This window comes from Crinia signifera, chromosome 6 (genome assembly GCF_055691185.1).
Source record: "Crinia signifera chromosome 6, ASM5569118v1, whole genome shotgun sequence".
Taxonomy (NCBI): domain Eukaryota; kingdom Metazoa; phylum Chordata; class Amphibia; order Anura; family Myobatrachidae; genus Crinia; species Crinia signifera.
Genome location: NC_139222.1, coordinates 216,977,214 through 216,998,820, shown reverse-complemented (window position 1 = coordinate 216,998,820; position 21,607 = coordinate 216,977,214). Strand labels below are relative to the sequence as shown.

Below are 21,607 nucleotides of genomic sequence, written 5' to 3'. Positions count from 1 at the left end.
GGATAAAGTTAGTCTATATTCCTCCATTATCTGCAATTATAACAGTTCAAATATTTGTGTATCTGCGAAGTCTCTTGGTGGTTATCTTTTCTACTATTGGTGATAATACTTCACAGTCATATAATCGTCCTTTGACTTTTGCTAAATTTCACTGTTGAAAAGTTGTTGTTTCTTATGTCTCATAGCTGCAATTCACTCTGCAAACCATTAAATTATAATAATATATGGAAATGTAAATACAAGGTTGTATGAAATGAGTATTTAAATGACTTCTACAGTCCTAGGCTTGCGTATGGCTGTCTGTGGGACAGGTGGCTTACACCTCCTACAGGCATTTACATTTTGGCCTTCTTCTGCCACTTTCCTCACCTCCTCACTCAAAAAGGCTGTCACTTTAAACAGTTGCTGCAACATATTTAAACCTCAAATGATGCCAGCTTTATCTCTGACTCCGTTATGTGTGGTGACATGTGCATGGCATTTTCTATCTCACCACTTGGCAACCATATGCTGTCCCTGGAGATTGTAGCTCCTCCCCCAACTTCTGCCTTAGGCTTACAGACATACAAAATGGAGGATCTGCTGCTACTGACCTCGGTATTGTAGCTGTCGGTGTACCTGCGATCCTCATCCTCAGATGCCGCAACTCCCCTAAGTCCACTAATTTAGCAGACTGTTGAAATTGTCTCTTTCCACTAAAACTACATGGAGCTTCTCTCTGTTCTGGAACTCCTGCACCTCAGCGCCGGCTAGACCTTAGCTGCCTTCTGTGCTGACAGTCATCAGGTGATCATTGCTGGTCATCCTGCACATTCTCCTCAATGCCCTTTATTGGCATCTCTTCTCCAGCTCTTGGCTGTCACTACATTTACAGCAAAGCTCTACTGACAGTAATCCCTCAGGCAACCAAGCGATCTGCTCCCTCAGAGAAACTGCCATCGGGATCAAGCCCGCTCACTGCCAATAACACCATCTTACACTTCATAATTGACAGTTGGGCACACAGCTTCTAGAATCTTCTCCTCTGCCCTACACACTATTTTTGACCTATACCTCAGTACACATCCACATACATATAGAAGTACACTTTACCTCATAAACACTACACTAATTAGCCATGAAAAGCACCAGGATTTAGCTTTGACATGCAGGTTATGGAGAAATCCAGATAAATTAGAATCCACAAGACCGGAACAGGGTACAAGATGGAACACCACAGGATGCTGGAAGGACCAAGGGCCAAGGCTCAGAAGAACTTTCACTGGCAGGAGAGAAAAAAAACTGAATATATTTTAACAGTAATTAATTAACACATTACAGCTGATGTTGCACACCCATCCTGACGGCATTATGGCTGGTGGGGATGTCCGGGACCATAACTTCCTGTGCCCTCTGCAGGCATTGTGGCCGGATGATTCCATATGCCATATCTAGCAATGGGTGGAAAATGTGTCACCCATTGAGTGTATACCCTGGCATGCAATTTTCTGCCATCCCCAACACTAGGTAATAATAGCACCCACTCTGGATAATATAATACATAATATTGGCACATAAATAAATATATCTGAATTGAAATTCAGCTCATGTGAAAGCACCTCAAGATCCCCCAAATAGCAGTACACACCCTCCCAATGCTGGTCCAATCAATAATATTAAATGGTGGTTGCTCTGGGTCTGACAGCGCTGGGTCTCTCTTGCAGATAAACAGCCTGGTCTGCACAGTCTCAGTGCTTGGACACACAGCACCAGGTCTCCTGCAGTAGATGGATAAGTTTGGTTTTCGCGCTGGGGCTGGTCACTGGAATGTGACGTCAAGCCCCAGCTGCTGTCTATAGAGAAGATGTGACTGCAGCCTTTAATCTTCCTTACAGCTTGTGGCCACAACAGCCGCTCTGTAGTCTGTGATGACACACGGCTGCCTGTGTGCAGGGTGGAGGCTGGAGTAGAGCAGCAGGGAGCGGGCGGGGGAGCAGGCTGCATGGCTCCGGTGCCCTTTGATGTGTTGGCGCCTGGAGCTTGTGCTCCGGCGGCGTCGCCCACCCTACGCCCCTGACCAGAAATAGACGCTTTGCCGCTACCCGTGAGAAAACCGCTACATAGTAGTCTTGGAAACACTACCTGTATCTTACCAGACTATAAATAAATTGGGCAGACAAGACTATATAAAAAATAAGTCTTTATTATGACAGCACAACAGAAAAAGATGGTCACATGGTACAGGATAATTGGTAGCATAGATCCTCCAGCAGCCTCTTGCAGTCAGAACCCTGAAATAGCAATCTCAGTAATCTGCAGCTTTACCACTACCGTTAGCTAGACAGTCTCAGGTCCATCTCGTTTCATCACAACCCCAATTGTCTATCAGGCAGAGTGCCGCAACAGAAACTGAGTAAGATCATTACAATAACATATGTATAGGCTGATGCTGTGTCAAACATATGCCAGTTTACAGGCTATCTTGTGTGACTTTACTGTGCATTGCTACAAAACTCCGCTGCACACGGTTTTTCCCACAGCCATGGAGTTTGGCTATTCAATTGTGTGACAGAAAATGGTCATTTTCCTCGTACTTCCTGAACAAGTCAAAATTTTACTGAAATTGCCACTTTTAGGAAGAATCACCAGGACTTGTCTGGGTCAACCCAGCAGCAACCCCCCACCTCACCCCCGAAGACTGATTAAGCAATTGAAAGTTTCCAATAATCTTAGTCAGTAAATACTCACCTTCCAAAGCATTGTCTTCTGCATCCTTCATCAGGGAGCTGGGTGTTCTGCCACAGTCATTAATATGTATTGTATGTGAGGTTATGTTACAGTGGGTACCAAACTGTGTGCCGTGGCACCATGGGTGTGCCTCGAGACACTTACAAAGTGCCTTGGATTAGTGGTTCAGGACCAATTTACATTATGTATGGTGAATTGAATAGGCAAATTAATAGATGTTTACTGCCAATCTTAGCTCTTACCACATAACTAAATGATAGGATGACATATAAACACAATATAATTAATTTCATATTTTTTCCAAAATTTCTTAATTAGAATCTTTTGGCTTAGGGACACTGTGAAAAAAATGCTCTAGGGCATCACGATTCAAAAAAGTGGGAACCACTTTTATATTAGTGCCTGTGGGAGTGTATAAGTGTGTATGACTGTGTACTTATTGGTGCTTGAGTTTCTCTGTGTGTGAGGTCCCCGATGCAAGTGTAAACCCCCCCTGGCAATAGCCCTTGGAAGATTTACATGTCCTAGAAGCGCTTGTGCCTCCTAAAACCAAGAGCCTCCAAGTAGCCTACGGGACTCTGAGCAGTCACGTCTCCAGTTAGAAGACAGAGAGTATCCTTTTTTTTTTTAATTGTCATGTACTACAGTGGTTTTCAGCTCTGAAAGTTAAAGTAGGGGTGACCATCGGTGGATGAAACCACCAATGGTTCACTTAGGAATGATTTTACACCATTGAAGTTATCCATTAATGATACCATTGATGAATAACCCCTCTTGTGAAACTCGCCAAAGCCATTCGCTCCCGGGGCTTGCACATGCGCAAAACCAAAACAATGGGGAGGTGGCAGAATTCATCCCGCTACGAGTCGGTTTGAATCAGCCCAAATGTGCTCCCCTGAGGAAGCAGTGTGTGCTATTATTCTCTTGGGCTGTGCAGTGTGCATTATTATTCTCCTCGTGGGCCATGTGTGTTATTACAATTCCTGTGAAGGCAAGGCGCCTGATTCTGGTTCACTCACAAAAGCATATTCTCTCTTTAATGGACAAAACCATGTGCACTGCCGGTGGGGCAGATGTAACATGTGCAGTGCGAGTTAGATTTGGGAGAGTTATTTTGTTTCTGTGCAAAGTAAATACTGGCTGCTTTATTTTTACACTACTATATATATATATATATATATATATATATATATATATATATATATATATATATATATATATATATATATATATATATATATATATATAAAAGTTGTAACGCTGTAGGGGAATTTGGATGCCTTTTCCTAGCTGAGAAGTCATACAAGTCCAGTCTTTGTGGTGCAACTGGCCGCAACCAGTTTTATTCAGCAGAAAATAAAATAAACATCAAAAGAAAATACCTTGCCTGTCTGTCTACCTTGACTTACTAAACACAGGCTGTTCCTAACTGTCACTAAACAAAAACACAAAGTTTTCCAGTCAACACTGGGTGGCTCGCATACCTCCCAACATAACCCTCTCCAGGAGGAACACAATGCTCTGCTCCTGCACTTTCTTCTTAATACATGATTACCATCACCTGTGTTGAACAGGTTAATTGATAAGAAAGGTGATCCAAACACAGGTGATTACAATTATACATTACCAGGGAAGTGCAGGAACAGAGCAATGTGTCCCACCTGGAGAGGGTCATGTTGGGAGGTATGGGCTCACTTGTATAAGACAGCTTGTTTCTCACACAGTCTGGCAGCCTTTTCTCATCCCACTCACAGCTGCTCGCTGATTAGCCCTCTGTGAGGTCAAACACCTGTTTCTAAAAGGTGTAGGACAAGAACCTGGGACAAATATACTTGCCCTCAAACACTACTCCAGTGTTCTTGTCACAATATATATATATATATATATATATATATATATATTAGTTTTGAAGTACAAACCCCACCCAAATCTAACTCTCTCTGCACGTTTCATCTGCCCCCCCGCCCCCCTTGCAGTGCACATGGTTTTGTCCATTATAGATAGAATTAGCTTTTGACAGTGAACCAGAATCAAACAAAATGTGTGTTGTTCTCTTGTACAGGCAGTGTGTGCTATTGTTTGTCCTGTAGGGGCAATGTTTGCTATTGCTTTTCCGGTGGGGACAAAGTATGTGTTTCTTGTCCTGTGGAGGACAGAGTGGGTCTGCTTTTTGAGTCGGATACATCTAGTCGGAATCTGCATCTATTGCTGTCACACATCTGCAATGTTATGTAAATGCAGCTACAAAGCCGTTTCCTGGAGGGCATTCATGCATATAAATCTGCGAGGGGAGAGACATCCACTTGCATCATCCATTGATGCCAAAATACTGATTTTGTGCTTCCTTAGATGCCCCCATCATCTGAACTGATGAAACGTGCAGAAGCCTCATGCCAGGTGCATTTCTCTATATCTGTAAGGCTTCCTATGTGAGCTCTATGGCAGGTGCAGTGTCTCCATCTGAATTGTTCTCCTATGTGTGCCCTATGGCAGGTACACTTTAACATTGGCTTCCATGGAACCTCGAATAGCCAATCAGTGGCTGAGCTCCCCAGGAGCCTGCTGCTGATTGTTGGCTGGAGGAGGATCCAGGGTATGACATTACAGCCATGAATAGGTTATTTTATCATCACTATTAGTGTGCTTATTCCTTCTGTCCTAACCAGCGCTCCTAGGTGACCCAAGGGCCACAAATATATAGACTTAGGTGACCTAGTATATGCCGGGTCAGTTAAAGTATTATAGATAGACCAAATGTATATAAATAATAATAATAAATATATATATAAATACAGCAGTGTAGACCCCTGGGCATAGCAATGTATTGGGGCCCCTACCTATCCTCCAGTGGTAGGGGTGGGGGGTGCTATAAGCGGAAGCTTTGATGTCCCGCAGGTGGTAGGGGGTATTACATCAACCTCTAAGCATGTAGGGCTCAGTCATTTCCACTAATTACCCCTTTACTGCAGAGATGGTGGGAGATGAGATGGGAGAAGGGGGCATTGGGCTGAATGAAGGGGTCCCAATACACAACTTCCAGGGTTGTACAGGATGTTTAATACGCAGAGGAGGGGTGTATATTGCAGTGGGCTTATTATTCATAATTTTCTGGTGGGAGGACAGCTTGCTTGACTGCAGATATCTCCAGTTCCCGGAACTAGATTTCTTAGCTTTTAATGAAATTACTAGAGAAAAAAAACTAGAGAATCCCACCTACCAAATGGTACTGGGGACTAGGGGATCAGACTCAGGGAACGCCGGCGTCTCTGGTCGCTGCAGGTTAGGCTGATAGCGTGTGCTGGATACCAGGGGCTTTTCCAAAAAATGTTTTGCTATATATATATATATATATATATATATATATATATATATATATATATATATATAATGGTCAATAATTCAAAACCATTTAACAGTTCTAGGACACAAGTAGTGGCGTAGCTATAGCTCCGCAGCCCCCGCGGTGGCAGGGAGGCGCAGAGAAAGTTTGGGCGCCGGGGGTCTGCGGGGCTATAGCTGTCTGCCTGCCGTGCCTTCACAGTCCCCTTTCTCCCAGCGCTGGCTCCTGCTTCTATAATGAAAACTGACACTTAGAAAAGGGCTGCCCCCATACTGCAGATCGTTTTCGGTCTGCAGTATGGGGGCAGCCCTTTTTTAAGAGTCACTTTTCATTATAGCAGCAGGAGCCAGCGCTGGGAGAGACGGGACCGTGACCGCAGATGCGGCCGGGCAGGTATGGGCATGGGGGGGCGCCGAGGGGAGGGGGAGTGGGAGGGGGGGCTTAAAAAGATTTCCGGCGGGGGAGGGGGGGCACAAAATAGGTAGTTACGCCACTGGACACAAGGTGAACTCGGGGCGCCTCCGAGATTGAACAGTAGGAATGAATAGTGTTAAGGGTTAGGGACCTATATGCACGCCAAGTAAACAAGCGGAGGAGATGGTTTGACTGAATGCCGGAGAAAGTGCTGACAGCATTATAAAGTGGTGTCTGTTCTAGCAGCCTGGCAGTCAATCAGGAACAGCTTCTGTGGCTGATTTCTTTGCTAGCCTGCAAGTTCCAATAGGCTAGTGGTCGGTGCTACATTTTGAATGCTGCCAGCACTATCTGCAACGCTGCCTGCCATTTAAGAGGCGCAGTCCTTGCTGACAGCGAGTCATTTTCTGTACTTAATTGGTGGCACTGGTTCTGGGGATAAATTATTTGTACTAGTAATATTTAAGGCTGTGGGCCTATTCATTGCCGTGGGCCCCGGTGCAATACACCGCCTCCCCCTGTCGGTAGTTCAGGCAGAGGTGTCAATGACTATAACATTGTAAGGCTAATGGAAGATATTATTGATAATCTGGATATTGTTACAGGTAAGAGGCTCTGCCCAGGAGAAGGACTGGCTCGCATGGAGATCTTCCTCTTCATCACTGCTCTTCTTCATAAGTTTACACTCAAACCTGCAAATAACAGTGATACCTTCAACCTTGATATCCTGAGACGATCCTTCCGAAAAAATGGACTTGAATACAATCTTCGAGCCTATCCTAGGGCACATAACTAAGGACGATTCAAATTTTTGTCAAAAAAGCTATATTGTGTGAGAACATATAACAAGGATATTAACCTAAAATTAAATTGTCAAATTCAGTATAAGAATTCCTGAGTCACATTTGATCTACTGTTGACTTCAAGATAATATGAATCTAGTAGTTCTGTTTTAACATTGTATAGTGTCCTACAGTATGTTAATAGTTGTGGATGAATAGTACATAGCAGATTAAGACAACTTTAGACCATTATGTTTATAATGACCATGATTAAAGCTGGTTGTTGTGTTTTGCAAGGCTACAATTCCTCAAAGTATATTTTCACCAACATATAACATCTTATGCAGGGCATACACAAGAAGGATAATAGTTGACAAGTTGGAATGATAATCTGCTCCCGCAGGGCTGGCAAATTGCCAAAAGTGGTCAGTCAATCTACATGGTAAATCCAAACCAGTTTTGATTTCTCCAAGCTATTCATTTAGGTGTAAGGGGAACTTTCTCCCTAACTGAACAATAAGTAGACGAACGCTGACTGGCAGTGTTCACCTACTACTTCACCAACAGGATCCCTGTCAACACAGTGGCAGCAGTGAGGTGAGGATCAGTGTCCACATCAGCACCTTTAAGTGTACCGTGCCCACAATAGCCTCCATCCCCCTCACCCATCTACGGTCAGCTGGCAACCTGATCTGTGATCAACACAATCTCCAGCAGTGCCTTATAGTGTTCCAAGGTGCCTGCCCCCCAACCATGATTTTTAAGTACCATGCCCACACCCCCAGTGGCGGATTCAGGGGGGGCACCCGGGCACGTGCCCCCCCTGTCATTCATTTTGTAGATGAGGACCAGAGCTTTCCAACGAGCCCAGCCCCATGTCTCTAGCCCCCCGGGAACCGGAGATATCGCCTGGCAAAACTGTAACATTTTTTCCCCATAGGATAATATGGGACCCGTCAATTCCGACCCCCACCCGGTTCCGACGGCTGCCAGTTCCCTCCCTGGCATCACAGGAGCTTGTGGTTGATGTCATTCAATTCCAAATCGCTGGGCCTTCAATATGGTACCAGGACGGTCCATATAGGTCAATTGGTTCCAGAGATATAGCGTGTAAATCGATTTTTCTTTTTTAAATGTAATTTCATGGCTGTTCATGTTCTTTGAGGGCAGATAACTCTGGAACCAAACTCACTGGACCAAAATCATTCAAAGCCCACTCAAAAGTTCCTCAATATGATACTTGTCTCATGTAAATGGATCAGTTAGTTCCGAAGATATATAAATGAGATAACTGGTTAAAGGGGGGGAGGGGTGGTTTTCTCTCCCCCTCACACCAGAAAATGCAGGGACTAGGCTGGTGTAAAAGGGGCCAACCTGGGAATGCATTTTCTGGATTGAAATGGGTATTATTTCAAATAGCTGGGACCTGCAGTGCTCGAAATTCAGCCAGGCTCTGCCACTGTCAGTGGCTATCACTTCTGCCTGGCGGCGGCTGTCCCCCATTTACCACGAGCATGTATTCCCCATTGGCAATGAGCATGTAATCCCACATGGCAACGAGCATGGAACCTCTGGCAATGAGCATGGAACCCTTGGCAATGAGCATGTAGATAAGCAGCACTTACTGTATGTAGCATAATTTTTAATAGGCATTATGGTGTTTGGCATAATACATAATGGACATCATGCCGTGTAACTTAACGTGCAATGGACATTATGGTGTCAATGTTTAATGCGCGCCTTTGGTGGACAATGTCCCTGTTTATGAAGCGTATTGTGAATTTTGTCTTAATCTGTGTGGCATTATGTGAATTTTGTCTCAATCCATGTGGCATTATGTGAATTTTGGCTCAATACGTGTGGCATTATGTGAATTTTGGCTCAATCCATGTGGCATTATGTGAATTTTGGCTTAATCCATATGGCATCTTATGAATTTGGCTCAATCCGTGTGGCATTATGTGAATTTTGACACAATCCATGTGGCATTATGTGAATTTTGGCTCAATCCATTTGGCATTATGTGAATTTTGGCTCAATCCCTTTGGCATTTTGTGAATTTTGGCTCAATCCATTTGGCATTATGTGAATATTGGCTCAATCCATTTGGCATTTTGTGAATTTTGGCTCAATCTGTGTGTTAATATGTAAATTTTGGCTCAATCTGTGTGGCATTGTGTGAATTTTGACACAATCCATGTGGCATTGTTTGAATTTTGGCTCATTCCATTTGGCATCATGTGTAAGGGGCAAGTATAATGGGGTCTAGTATTTTGTAGCATAATGTGTAGAAGTTGTATATGGTGTTGTACACTCCACTCAAGGACATGCCCCCTGTTGAGTGGCCACACCCCCTTTTCCAGAGCGCGCCTTCGGCGCGCGCACAACTACATCCTTCACTTTTGTTGCCATGGTGGGCCTATTTTTAATCCCATTGCCACCCTCTCTCTGCCGCTCTCTTAGCATGTACACTGGCACCACTAACACTGGCCCTCACTCACCTAAACCCTCTTTTATCATGGTGCCCCCCCTGTCATTTTATCCTGGATCCGCCCCTGCACACCCCCATGATCACCTAGCACCCCAACCAATAATCATTGGCAACCACAGCAGCGCCCCAGTGTTTACAGCTGCCTGCATCCTCTACTACTGTCATCAGTACCGCCCATAGCAGAACTGGTCAGTGTCCACTGTTCCTTGCCCGCACTCCCTCCCCCTCATGATCAATACCACCCATAGCACCACTTTTCACTGCTCCATTTGTACAGAGTTTTTGTGGGTGGGGTACAGCACATTGCCCTTTCAGTAGCAGCTGGTTGCTGGGAGGAAGGCCAAGGTCTCACCCCTGCCCGGCACCCATGATTACTGCACACACACTCTCTCCCATACAGACCACCCCCCTCTCTAATCACTCATGATAATTGTGCCCCCCCCCCAGACAGTTTAAATGACTACCACAGTGCTGACATGTATGTTATATATAGCAGGTATTATATTTTACATATTGAAAATGATGCCTACATATTATACATATTAAGTGTTATACATACATACCGTATTATATGAATAATATGCATAGCAGGTAGCACTTGTGGCTTTTGATGCATTTGGAAGCTGCCTGTCTGTAGTAGATACTTTGCAATTCATTTAAGTGGAAACAGTTTTTCATTATTATTTTTATTTAGATTTTCTTATTATAATTTTGTCTACACTAAGGTATATATACATTTATGGTGAATTGTTTCAATAAATTGTATAATGTTTCACAACTTTTGGGCTCAATTAATTGTGTGTAATTATAAGCACAAACACATATGCATTGTTTCCTAGCTATTTTCTTTAGTGTAATTAGCATATTATCCCATTTTCAGCTGCTAATATTGACCATGATCACTACGCACCTCCCCCACCAGTACCAATGATCACCATGCACCCATAGAAACTAATATTTCTTAAAACATGCAGAAGTAGGCAGAACCTACCAGTCTCAATGTAAAGAACATGTCAGCCTAAATATAAAGGTTGTCCTAGACAGTGCGGGCAGGGGGGTGTGAGGCAGCAGAGGGCACAGCCCATGGGAACACCCAGCGTTTCATGGGCATTACCATGGTAATGGGGCGTGTGCGGGCAGCTGACGTCAGCGGATGTCCACTGTCTGCGGGCAGCTGACGTCAGCGGATGTCCACTGTCTGCCCGTTTCCCGTACAGGGCACTCGCAGTGTCTGAGACACCATTGAGGTGTCTCAGATCTGCGAGCGCCGGAGAAATCATTTGATGGTCGCCGATGGATTTCTCCCCTGCACCCAGTCTGCGAATGGATGATTACGCAAATCATTCACAGGTGTGTGTGGGATTGTGGCATGCGATGGGGGGGGGGGAGGAGGAATATAAGGAGGGGGGGGGAGGAATATAAGGAGGAATCTTTCTTTTACAGTCTGATACATACATATACATTGTGTTTACTATTATTAGTGAAGCATAAAGTACACTCTTAACATAGGATTATATAACGGTGTGCAAAAAGAGCTTGGCCATACAGTGATATCTGTGCGATTATTATATATGTGTCAACATGATTATCCGGTGTCAATAGCCGGTAGTGCTAACCCTGCTGTCAGGAAGACAAATTGCAAAGAAAGAAGAAAGAATGTCCATTGCAGGTGCACCTGCAAAGGACATTCTTTCTTCTTTCTTTGCAATTTGTCTCAATCTCCATGTCCCAAGGTAGCACACCCCTGTCCTAGTAATACCTACATTCTTAAATACAAGGTATAGGGGTCCTAGACTATTGACAATAGCCTTGTGCGATTGACAAAACCCACCCCCTTTGTCAGGAAGACAAACCTGTCGATAAATAAGCAGTCATTATTTAAGCTCTAAAACCACTAACTGGCAGCTGAAATTAGAGGATCTTGTGCTAATAGACGAGCAGTGCTTGCTCTTTCATCAGGAAGAAAATGCTCAACAGAGCTTAATATAATATTATAACCTGGTTATATCTAAATTTTGTAAGCAAGAAACAACAGCTCATACACTACACCAGATCTTCCTATACTAATGGACAAGAAGCTTTTACTCTGTCATCAGGATAATGATCTTAATATAAAAAACACTGTATACCTGCTAGAGAACAAATAGCTCCAATCTGAACAATACTAGAAAGGATAATTTGTAGGTAAACAATAGTATCTTGTTTATCACAATAATTAGTACTGTTGTATATGTATTAGTTAGCCCTAAACTTATCTCACACTGGTCGAACAAGGATACCTGAAATCTGGGTGTGGGTGTGAGTGCAGCTCTGTTTGGTGTCACACCACTGAAGGTTACACTTAGGTGAACGCTGCACCCCCAGGGGAAACAGGGCCATTTTCTGGTGGGCCGGCCCAAAAGTCATCAAAAGGGGGCCGGCCGTGCTCCCCCCTGGGCTTGCTGGGCCATGGGCAGCGGCCTCAGCACTTTGCCCACCTCCAAAATGGGCGCGGGAGGGCTTCTGCGCATGCGCACACAGCACCTCCAAGTCTCCCAGTTCCATTCCCCCCCCGCCCGGCCAGCAGCAGGTGAGCAGCAGGTGACCGAGCATTATTGCAAACACCCCTCCGGCGTACTTACCGCCGCCGCCACAACGCCCCCCCCCCCCCGGCGTACATGCCGCCACTGCCACCCCCGGGCATACATGCCACCGCTGCCACCCCTTCCCCCCCTCCACCCCACCCCCCGTTCCCGGGCTGGATTCGGGACCCGATCCGCCCCTGCGCACCCCCCTAGTGACACCACTGGAAGGGGAGATGATTGATGCACATAGGAATATGTGCACTTGTGAGTAGTACTGCAGTAACTGTGCTCTCATAGGGCAGTATTTAATGAGAAAAATTCTCTGTGTTTTATGGAGAATTTTTGCTTTTTTCGCCTTGGACGGAGCATTTTGCTCTCCAAAAGTGAACCACCCTATTCAATGTGAAATATTCGCTGTCTTTCTAAGTGATTTTCGCCGTCTCTCTCCGTGTAGAAATTCTCCATCTTTTGATGGAGAGCTGGAATGTGAACTTTTAAACTAAAAGGTTTTTTTTTTTAATTTTGGTGTCAAAAAATCAGTTTTTTTTTTCTGTGAAGGGGCATGTTATTTTTATTGATGTGCTTGTAGCACATGAATATATATTTAATTAAAAAAATATTTTTTAAAAATTTTTTTTTTTTTTTACACAGTGCAGCCAGCAGGGGGCCGGAGCGCTCGAGCCGCTCATTAGATATTCATATATTCACTGCACCCGATCGTTAATATGCACGATCGGGTGCAGTGAATACTGGGTCCCCCGCTGGCTATAGGGGGGGCAGCCTGTGCTGCCTGGGTCCCGGGGAGCCCACCTCCCCTCCACATTCCTCTGGAGCAGCCAGGGAGACTTTAATCTCTCTGGCTGCTTCTGTCCCCCGGCTCCCTGAAAGCTCCCTGCCGCGGACGCTCGTCCGCTGCAGGGGTTAAGACTCGCCGCGAGTGGCGTCGAGTCTTAAATACATTGAATAGTGGGAGCAGGAGGCTCCGGAACATGGAGAGTGCATGGCGAGAGAAAAAAATCTCTGGCCATGCACAGAGAATTTTTTTCATTGAATACTGCCCATAGAAGGCTGAAGCAACTATGGAGTCTTAATTATTTCTGAACAGAACAAGTTTACTGCAAACGCAAACTGTGTTCACTTGTGTAGCACACCTCCGGTGCGGAATACACACGCTGATACCTTAACAAACAGGGTATGAGAATATACGGATTTAATTTAGCAAGTATAACAATTAATCACAGTTATAGATATTACACATGAATTCTAGTATAAGAAACAATGAGAGAGATACGGTTACATCAATATTTAGGTAACTCATATCATCTGTTACACCAGTATTGAAGTAGCTACTTGCAAACTGCTATATTTAGGTAACTCATATCATCTGTTACACCAGTATTGAAGTAGCTGCTTGCAAACTGCTATATTTAGGTAACTCATATCATCTGTTACACCAGTATTGAAGTAGCTGCTTGCAAACTGCTATATTTAGGTAACTCATATCATCTGTTACACCAGTATTGAAGTAGCTGCTTGCAAACTGCTATATTTAGGTAATTGTGCAAATATTTTTATAAGATTTGAAAGAGAGTTAGAATTTATTAGTGGCTGGGATGGTATGTAACCTCTTACCATTTGTTATCTTAGTTTTATTGCTAGTGGAAGAGGGGCTCTGGCTGGGTGGGGTCTCAATCAATTAACTTAGAAACAGCTTTTAGTATATATTGTGAACACAAGGCTGACCTCAGCCTGGCTGACTATTGCAAGCTGACTATTGTTAGTTTGTCATATTTTAAAGTAGGAATATTTTTAAGTAGGGCGAAAACAGTTACATAGATTAAAGCTTGGACTTAAACTGGACAGAAACTGCCAACCAACTTACTATCTTCGTATCAAAGTGACTCAGAAAGACACCAGCAACCCAGAAAACCAAGAGACTGCTTTGAGTGAGCTCACTTCATTCTCACATCATACTACTCCTGGCTGCTTAATCTGCCTATTCAGCTGTGATATCACCATATCTCCATCTGCTAAAACTTTTTGAATATCACTCTTTATGCTTGTACTTGCACTGTCCGTTTTGAAAATGCCCAGCTGTACCACTAATGACTTTACCTCTCTTGCTGTTCCATTGAGAGTAGGTGTCCCTGATTATTTTATTCTTGGCCCTCTTCTCTATCTCTACATGTCCTCTCTGGGTGAACTTATTTGCTCACTCGACTTCCACTATGCCGAAAATACAAAAATCTACCCCTCGTTTCCTGATCGTTCTCCTTCCATCCTAACTCATATCTCCAACTGTCTCTCTGCTGTCTACTCTTGGATGACCCAGCGCTTTTTTAGACTTAAAATATCAAACACTAAGCTGACCTCTTCCGACCCTCCTGCATAAAACCTGACTATCTCTCATCCTAACCTGTTTATGCTCACCTCTCCCCCTTCTGTGTCACCCCTGTCTGTCTAACCCTCCCCTTTAGAATGTAAGCTCTCACGGGCAGGGCCCTCTCTCCTCATGTGCCTTTCTTAGAATATATAAACCACTGTCACCCTGATAATTGCTTCAGTGTCTTGTCCCCTGATGCAACTATCTGTATTAACCATATACTTGTCCTAAACTGTCTTGTAATGTAATTTTGTTTTGTGTTTGCTCATAACTATACTCTGTAAAGCGCTGCGGAATTTGTATGCGCTATATAAGAAACTGTTAATAAATAAATAATAATAAAAAAGTATATACGTGTTCCTAGTCCCAGGCAGCCAGTCCTCAAATAAAAGAGTGTGTCTGTGTGTGTAACCTCCTGGGATGCTGTATTTTTATACCCTAGGTCAGGGGTTCCCAAACTTTTTGCGCCCTAGAGCATCAAAATATTTTCAAGGTACCCCTAGGCCAAATGCTTGTTATCGAGAAATTCAGGATAAAAATATTAAATTGTGTTTATATGTCACAGTTATCTGGTGAGGGATAGGATTTGCCTCTGTTTGTCAACATATATTATGATTGGCAGCCACAAGCACTGGTTTTGCCTGGTACATTGACCCATGGTACATTGGTACATTGACATAAATAATATGAATTGATCCTGGTCCACCAACCCAAGGCACCCCTGCAAGTGTCCCGAGGCACCCCAGGGTGCCTAGGCACACAGTTTAGGAACCACTGCCCTAGGTACAGGGGAGTATGCTATGATACGCAATGTCTTCTTCTCATTGGTCCAGAGTATAGTCCCAGCTTTTACACGACGTGTCATAGGTCAGTCCAAAAGCGGGAAAAGGGCTTTGTTCGTGCAACTGATTTACACCCATCTCTGAGTAGTTTCAATGAAGTGATATCGAACACACACACACACTATGGGGTTATTTTGGTTAACTCTTTCTGACAAAATCGGACAAAACCATGTGCACTGCAGGTGGGGTAGATGTTACTTGTGCAGAGAGTTAAATTTGGGTGGGGTTTTACTTCAAAGTGAGATCTAGATTGCAGTGTAAAAATAAAGCAGTCAGTATTTTCCCTGCACAGAAACAAAATAACTCGCCCAAATCTAATTCTCTCTGCACCCTTACATTTGCCCCACCTTAGATAGTTTTGTCCATCTAAGAAGGAATTTGTCAGAAAGAGTGAACCAAAATAACCCCCTATGTTACTCTCATCTTGTGTTACAGAACTGGCTGAATTGTAGCTAATATACTAATGTTTTCACATTTAAAGACATATAAAGACAGTGCTCTGGATGCGTAGTGACTATATGTAAATTATGTGTTATGTAAGAAGGTAATTATGTGTACCATTATGGCTTTTCTCAGCAAGTACACATTCTGCTGTAATATGCAATGACTGCGATAATGTGCAAAGTGCATATGCACGCACCTAGTGATGGCCATCGTTGCCATTGCCATCGATGGTTGCCATTGATGGCAATTCTGCAACTGGCCACCGATAGTGCTACGCGGGTGCAGGGGCGGAGCTATGCTCTGTGTCCCGGCACTTTGAGGGAAAAAAAGCAAAACATTGTTTTGCTGTTCCATCGATGGAGGGAAACCATCTGGTTCTCCCCCATCGACTGATGTTGTATCTCTCGTCTTCAGTACCTGGTAGAGTGGTCTGGATATGGCCCTAAGGAAACTATTGGGTTGAAGTGACTGATCTACATTCTCCCAGACTCGTTAGGCAATTCTTTCACAGGAATCCCCACAAAGCTCGAAAAATGTCCAGCGGCCACCCAAAAAGGGGAGGGAATGCGGTGGTACACAGCAGGCACGCTACTCACCTGTCCATGTCCACTGTTGGCTGTCATGTCGTCGGCTGGTTTCCTGTGGCAGGCAGGGGGCAACAGGGGTAGCAGGCGTGTGCGGCAGCATGGGGGGCCGCGCAGCACCGCATAGAGTCTGACAGTGTTAGGTGGCAGAATCATGTTGGTTATGTGCCAAGGAGTGATTGGGCCAGGTCAGGGCTTCCCTCTCCTGTCAGCCAATGGCAGACACCCTCTAGGTATTGTCGAAGTAGAGTTGCATACACGCCATTTTAAAATGGTATGGCCTCCATCTTGGTTCGCAGAGTTACGCAAATAAAGTATAATAACCATGCTTTTTAATAAGGCGAACCCAGTGCACTGCCATATAAGACACATAAATTCATATCCCACACTCGCACATAATAAAATATAGTTAATATGGTTTTAATTTGCAGCACATAGTTTAACTGGTAATACACGATCTTTCCTGGACATATTTTGCATCTATATGTTCCGTCTCTCATGCGCAGCACTCCGGTCCTTGTTAAAAGTTCGCAAGTCCTGCACTTCCGCTTCCGGGTTGCATGGCGACGGAGCTCCCGCTCTGAGCTCCGCTTCCCACAACCCAAACCGCCACAGTTACACGGCTCCTGGAGCCTCCAAACTGCACAAGCAGCACCGCTCACCCCTCCTGACCACCCCGGTTCCTAACAGACATGGAGCGATCACCCGGCACACAGCAGACGCAGCATCAAAGGCCAGACAGACGCCGCAGGGCTGAAAACATGGCGCCCGGAGATTCCGATCACTCCTCTATGCCGGCTCATAAAAAGACAGCAACAGAAGGTACTTCTTAGGGGGCTATACCCAAAGGGGACTGGAGACGCCTGTCACCTACACAGAAGTTGTGGAGGCTATCAATGCAGCGATGTCCCCACTCCTATCCAAAGCAGTGGATGACATCACAGCCCAGATACAGAAATTATCTCAGAGAGTCACCACAGTGGAAAATCAAATGGGGACTGCTGCACAAGATATCACAAAATTCCAGGTAGATATTATAAAGCTTACCAGAGAAAATCCCCAACTCTGGGACAAAATTGATGAGCTTGAAAACAGGTCACGCAGATCAAATATAAGATTGGTGGGTTTGCCCGAGGCTGTTAAGGGGCCCGCCTTAGCCCATTTTGTCCGCACCACTCTCCCCTTGCTCCTAGGCATATCAGAAGCCTGTAAGGATATGGTGATAGAGCGGGTCCACAGGGTGGGCCCACCACTGACTCCAAACAGACCACGACCACGTGTTACCCTTTTCAAGTGCCTGAACTACTTGCACAAGATGGAAATCTGGTCGGCATCAAGAAAAATAAAGAACCTCACCTGGGAGGGCAACAAACTATTCATATTTCAAGATTTCTCTGCCGAACTCTCTAAGATAAGAAAGACCTTTTCCCCTATATGCTCCACCCTGGCCTCTGAAGGCAGAAAATTTGGCCTTCTATACGCAGCAAAGCTGAGGATATACGATGGAACCCACTTTAAAGACTTTTCTGACCCGTCTGAAGCAACGACGTACCTGAGAAAACTTACCAGAGCAGCAGCGGAGGACATTACAGACACCCCACCCTGACCACGCTGGAACAGGGACAGAAATTCCTCCTCCACGAAGCAGCAAAGGTAAAATGTCTAACACAGACAGCTTCTTGATGGAACACTGCTTTAAAGTTATGATGCCTTAACGCATCACAGACACGAATGTGCCTTCTTCATAGAATTGAACTAATCTTTGCCTGCGATTAGGACTTATCAATGTTATTTTCTCAATATCTTATAGCTATAGAAGCTTAGTTAGAGTTAATGTTAACAGAAATAGATTAAGATTGTTTATCCTTTATCTATTAACACACCCATACCCCCCCCCCCCCCCACAGCGGATACACAACTTATATAGATAATTATGCTTATTCTGTGCAGTACACTTTTCACCCTGACCCATGCGGTTTAGGGTTAAAGGGAAAGTTCATCGTATTCCTGGAAATCACATAATTTGGTTATAGAATATTGAAGTTATAAGTATATAGGAAGTCTACCCCTCAGTTCTTATACTGGTGGGATGTATACTCTGCTTATCTTCCCTGTCCTCTTGTTTACTTTACCCCCTTCCTCCACTCCTACTTCCCCATGCCAAAGGTGCATAACACCTCAACAGATCTGCCACAAAAAAGCAATAAGTCTAAACAAAATAACCTGTACAGCAGCTGGTGATGATCGCCAGTCTCAGCTACTTAAGATAAACCTCTTCTGTATTCTCTTCTACCCCCCTTACTGGTTCCCCCCATGATCTCTACTATTAAAATAAGCACCTGGAATGTTGGGGGCATAAATTCGCCAATTAAGCGAAGAATGCTGCTGGTATATCTTAACAAAAGCCATAGCGATAATAGCATTTTTACAAGAAACCCATCTCATGCCGACAGAGGTTATGAAATTGCAAATAATGGGCTGGTCTGTGATTACTTACTCTTCCTTTTCATCTAGGGCCCGAGGGGTGGTGACTCTTGCTCGGAGATCTCTCGCACTGGAGGTGGTCAGTTAAAACTCAGATGTGGACGGACGGTATGCGATAGCAACAGTCAAATATCTAGGTAAACAATACACCCTTGCAAATATATACATACCTCCCCCTTACTCCAAAAACAATTACAAACATATCATAGCATTACTCACCCCACACATGGACTCCAACCTTATAGTTGGAGGTGACTTCAACATGGTTTCCTCTCAGGCCCTGGACAGATCTAGCTCAAAGGTACAGGCAAATCAACTCCCAAAAATCGGCCTAAATTTACTAATAAAATCAATGAACCTAATAGACGTGTGGAGATCTCTCCACCCTACAGACAGGGAATTCACATGCTTGTCCGCCGCGCATGGTTCCTTCTCCCGCATTGATTTTCTACTAGTCGCCCCCTCACTATTTCCACACATTTCAACCTCCACCATTGCCCCTATAGTGATCTAAGATCATGCCCTAGTATCTCTAGACATAAATTTAGCATCAGAACACAACATATCACGTAACTGGGGATTCCCATCGAGATTCCTGAAATCTTCAAAATTCAAAATATTTTTTAAAGAAATCATAACAGACTATAGAACAAACAACGAAGAATGCCGCTCCTCAAACCCACAACTATATTGGATGGCTATGAAGGCTATCCTCTCCTTCACGGCGGCTTCCAATAGAGATTATACAAAACAATACACAACACTTCAATCAGCATTAACGTCTGCCTACACTAAATTCCAGACAGATCCCACACCTATACATAAAGAACATTACATTTTGGCGAAAACCCATCTAGAAAGCTACAGTATGTGTCTGAAGTAGGAGAGAGGCAATTATTCTCGGTCAACTATAAATTCCACAAATTTGGGAATAAAACTGGTAAACTTTTATCAAACTTACTGAAGGGAGCTCGTAAGCCAGCAATAGTTCACCCGCTACGCACAGCCCAGAACACCCATACCACTTCGAACAAAGAAATAGCTCAGGTTATGCAAAACTTCTATAAAGATTTATACACTTCCTCCCTCCCCCTCCTTAGTGAGAGTGAAGATCCCGACACTCATCCCTCCCCACTTTGGGAAAAATGGAACTTCCCTTCGATCACACGGGAACAATCCACTTTCCTCCTGGGCCCTATAACTACAAAAGAAATAGATTTAGTTATAAAACAACTTAAACCCAACAAAGCCCCAGGGCCGGACGGATTCTGTGGCAAATTTTATAAACTCATGAGAATGGACCTTACCCCCTTATTAGCTGACCTCTTTAACTCAATCATTAAAAGCAACCACCCACCACTTCATTTAAATTCGGCCATAATCAAGATCCTCCCAAAACCAGGGAGGGACCTCTCTCTTCCTGGATCATATCGACCAATTTCCCTACTAAACCTTGATTACAAAATACTAACAAAAATCATCGCAGATAGACTGAAGCTCATTCTCCCCTCTATCATACACACTGACCAGACAGGGTTCATCTTAGGAAGACACTCCTCCACAAATGTACGCAAAGTGATCGCTGCTCTAGCACAACTTCAATCACCTTCACCCCCAACAGACCATGTCATCCTTGCTCTAGACACAGAGAAAGCATTTGATTTGGTTGAATGGCCCCACCTAATCCATACGCTCAAATGCTTTCCCACTAGACTTCATTCACATAGTAAAGACGCTATATCATAAACCTCTATCCCAAGTATCCTGCAATGGTCTTCTCTCAGATTCCTTCACATTGGAGAGAGGAACGAGACAGGGCTGCCCACTCTCCCCCTTACTTTTCGCTATTGCACTAGAACCCCTGGCAATGGCCCTCAGACTATCAACAATATATAGAGACATCCCCATTGGCAAAAGAGAGCTCAAGATCTCCCTATTCGCCGATGACATGTTATTATTTATTTCCAAGCCACAGGATTCAATCCCTGAAATAATCAGGCTAATTAATGAATTCGGCTCAAAAGCGGGCTATAAAATTAATCCCTCAAAATCTGAGCTTCTCCCCCTTCTACCTCCTAACGCCACTGTCCCTTCATATCTTCACTCGCACCCTTTCGCAATCAACACCACTCATTTCAAATATTTAGGCCTACAAATCCCAAATACAGTCACAAAATTATATGACTTAAATTTCGGGGCTGCTGTCACTAAAATTTCAAACCAACTAGAAGGCTGGCAAAAACTACCGATACTACTAGGCAGACTCTCCATAGTACAATCCATAATATTCCCGAAACTACTATACATCATGCAGCTCCTCCCCTATTGCCTCTCTGCTGCAGATGACAAACGGCTAAAAAAAGTCATCACAAGATTCATTTGGCAAGGTAAGAAACCGAAAATTGCTTTGACCAAATTAATTATGGATAAAACTAGAGGAGGAACCCACGCACCAGATTTTTCTCTATACTCCATGTCGGTTTTAGCAAGATACGCAGCGGATTGGATTCTGGAGAAAAATATTTACACTGATTATAATTTAGACTCGGAGA

The 21,607-nt window shown here is 44.1% G+C and overlaps 1 protein-coding gene across 2 annotated transcripts in view; it reads left to right on the top strand.

Moving 5' to 3' along the window:
* LOC146008963 (cytochrome P450 2C20-like) overlaps positions 1-10,159 on the top strand; it is a 111,162-nt gene extending 101,003 nt beyond the window's left edge. For both annotated transcript variants that reach the window (XM_083148842.1, XM_083148843.1), the window contains one exon: positions 7,087-10,159. In XM_083148842.1, the coding sequence (XP_083004968.1) occupies positions 7,087-7,277 (191 nt within the window). In that variant the 3' untranslated portion in view covers positions 7,278-10,159. The remainder of the gene's footprint in view (positions 1-7,086) is intronic.
* The last annotated feature ends 11,448 nt before the right edge of the window (positions 10,160-21,607 follow it).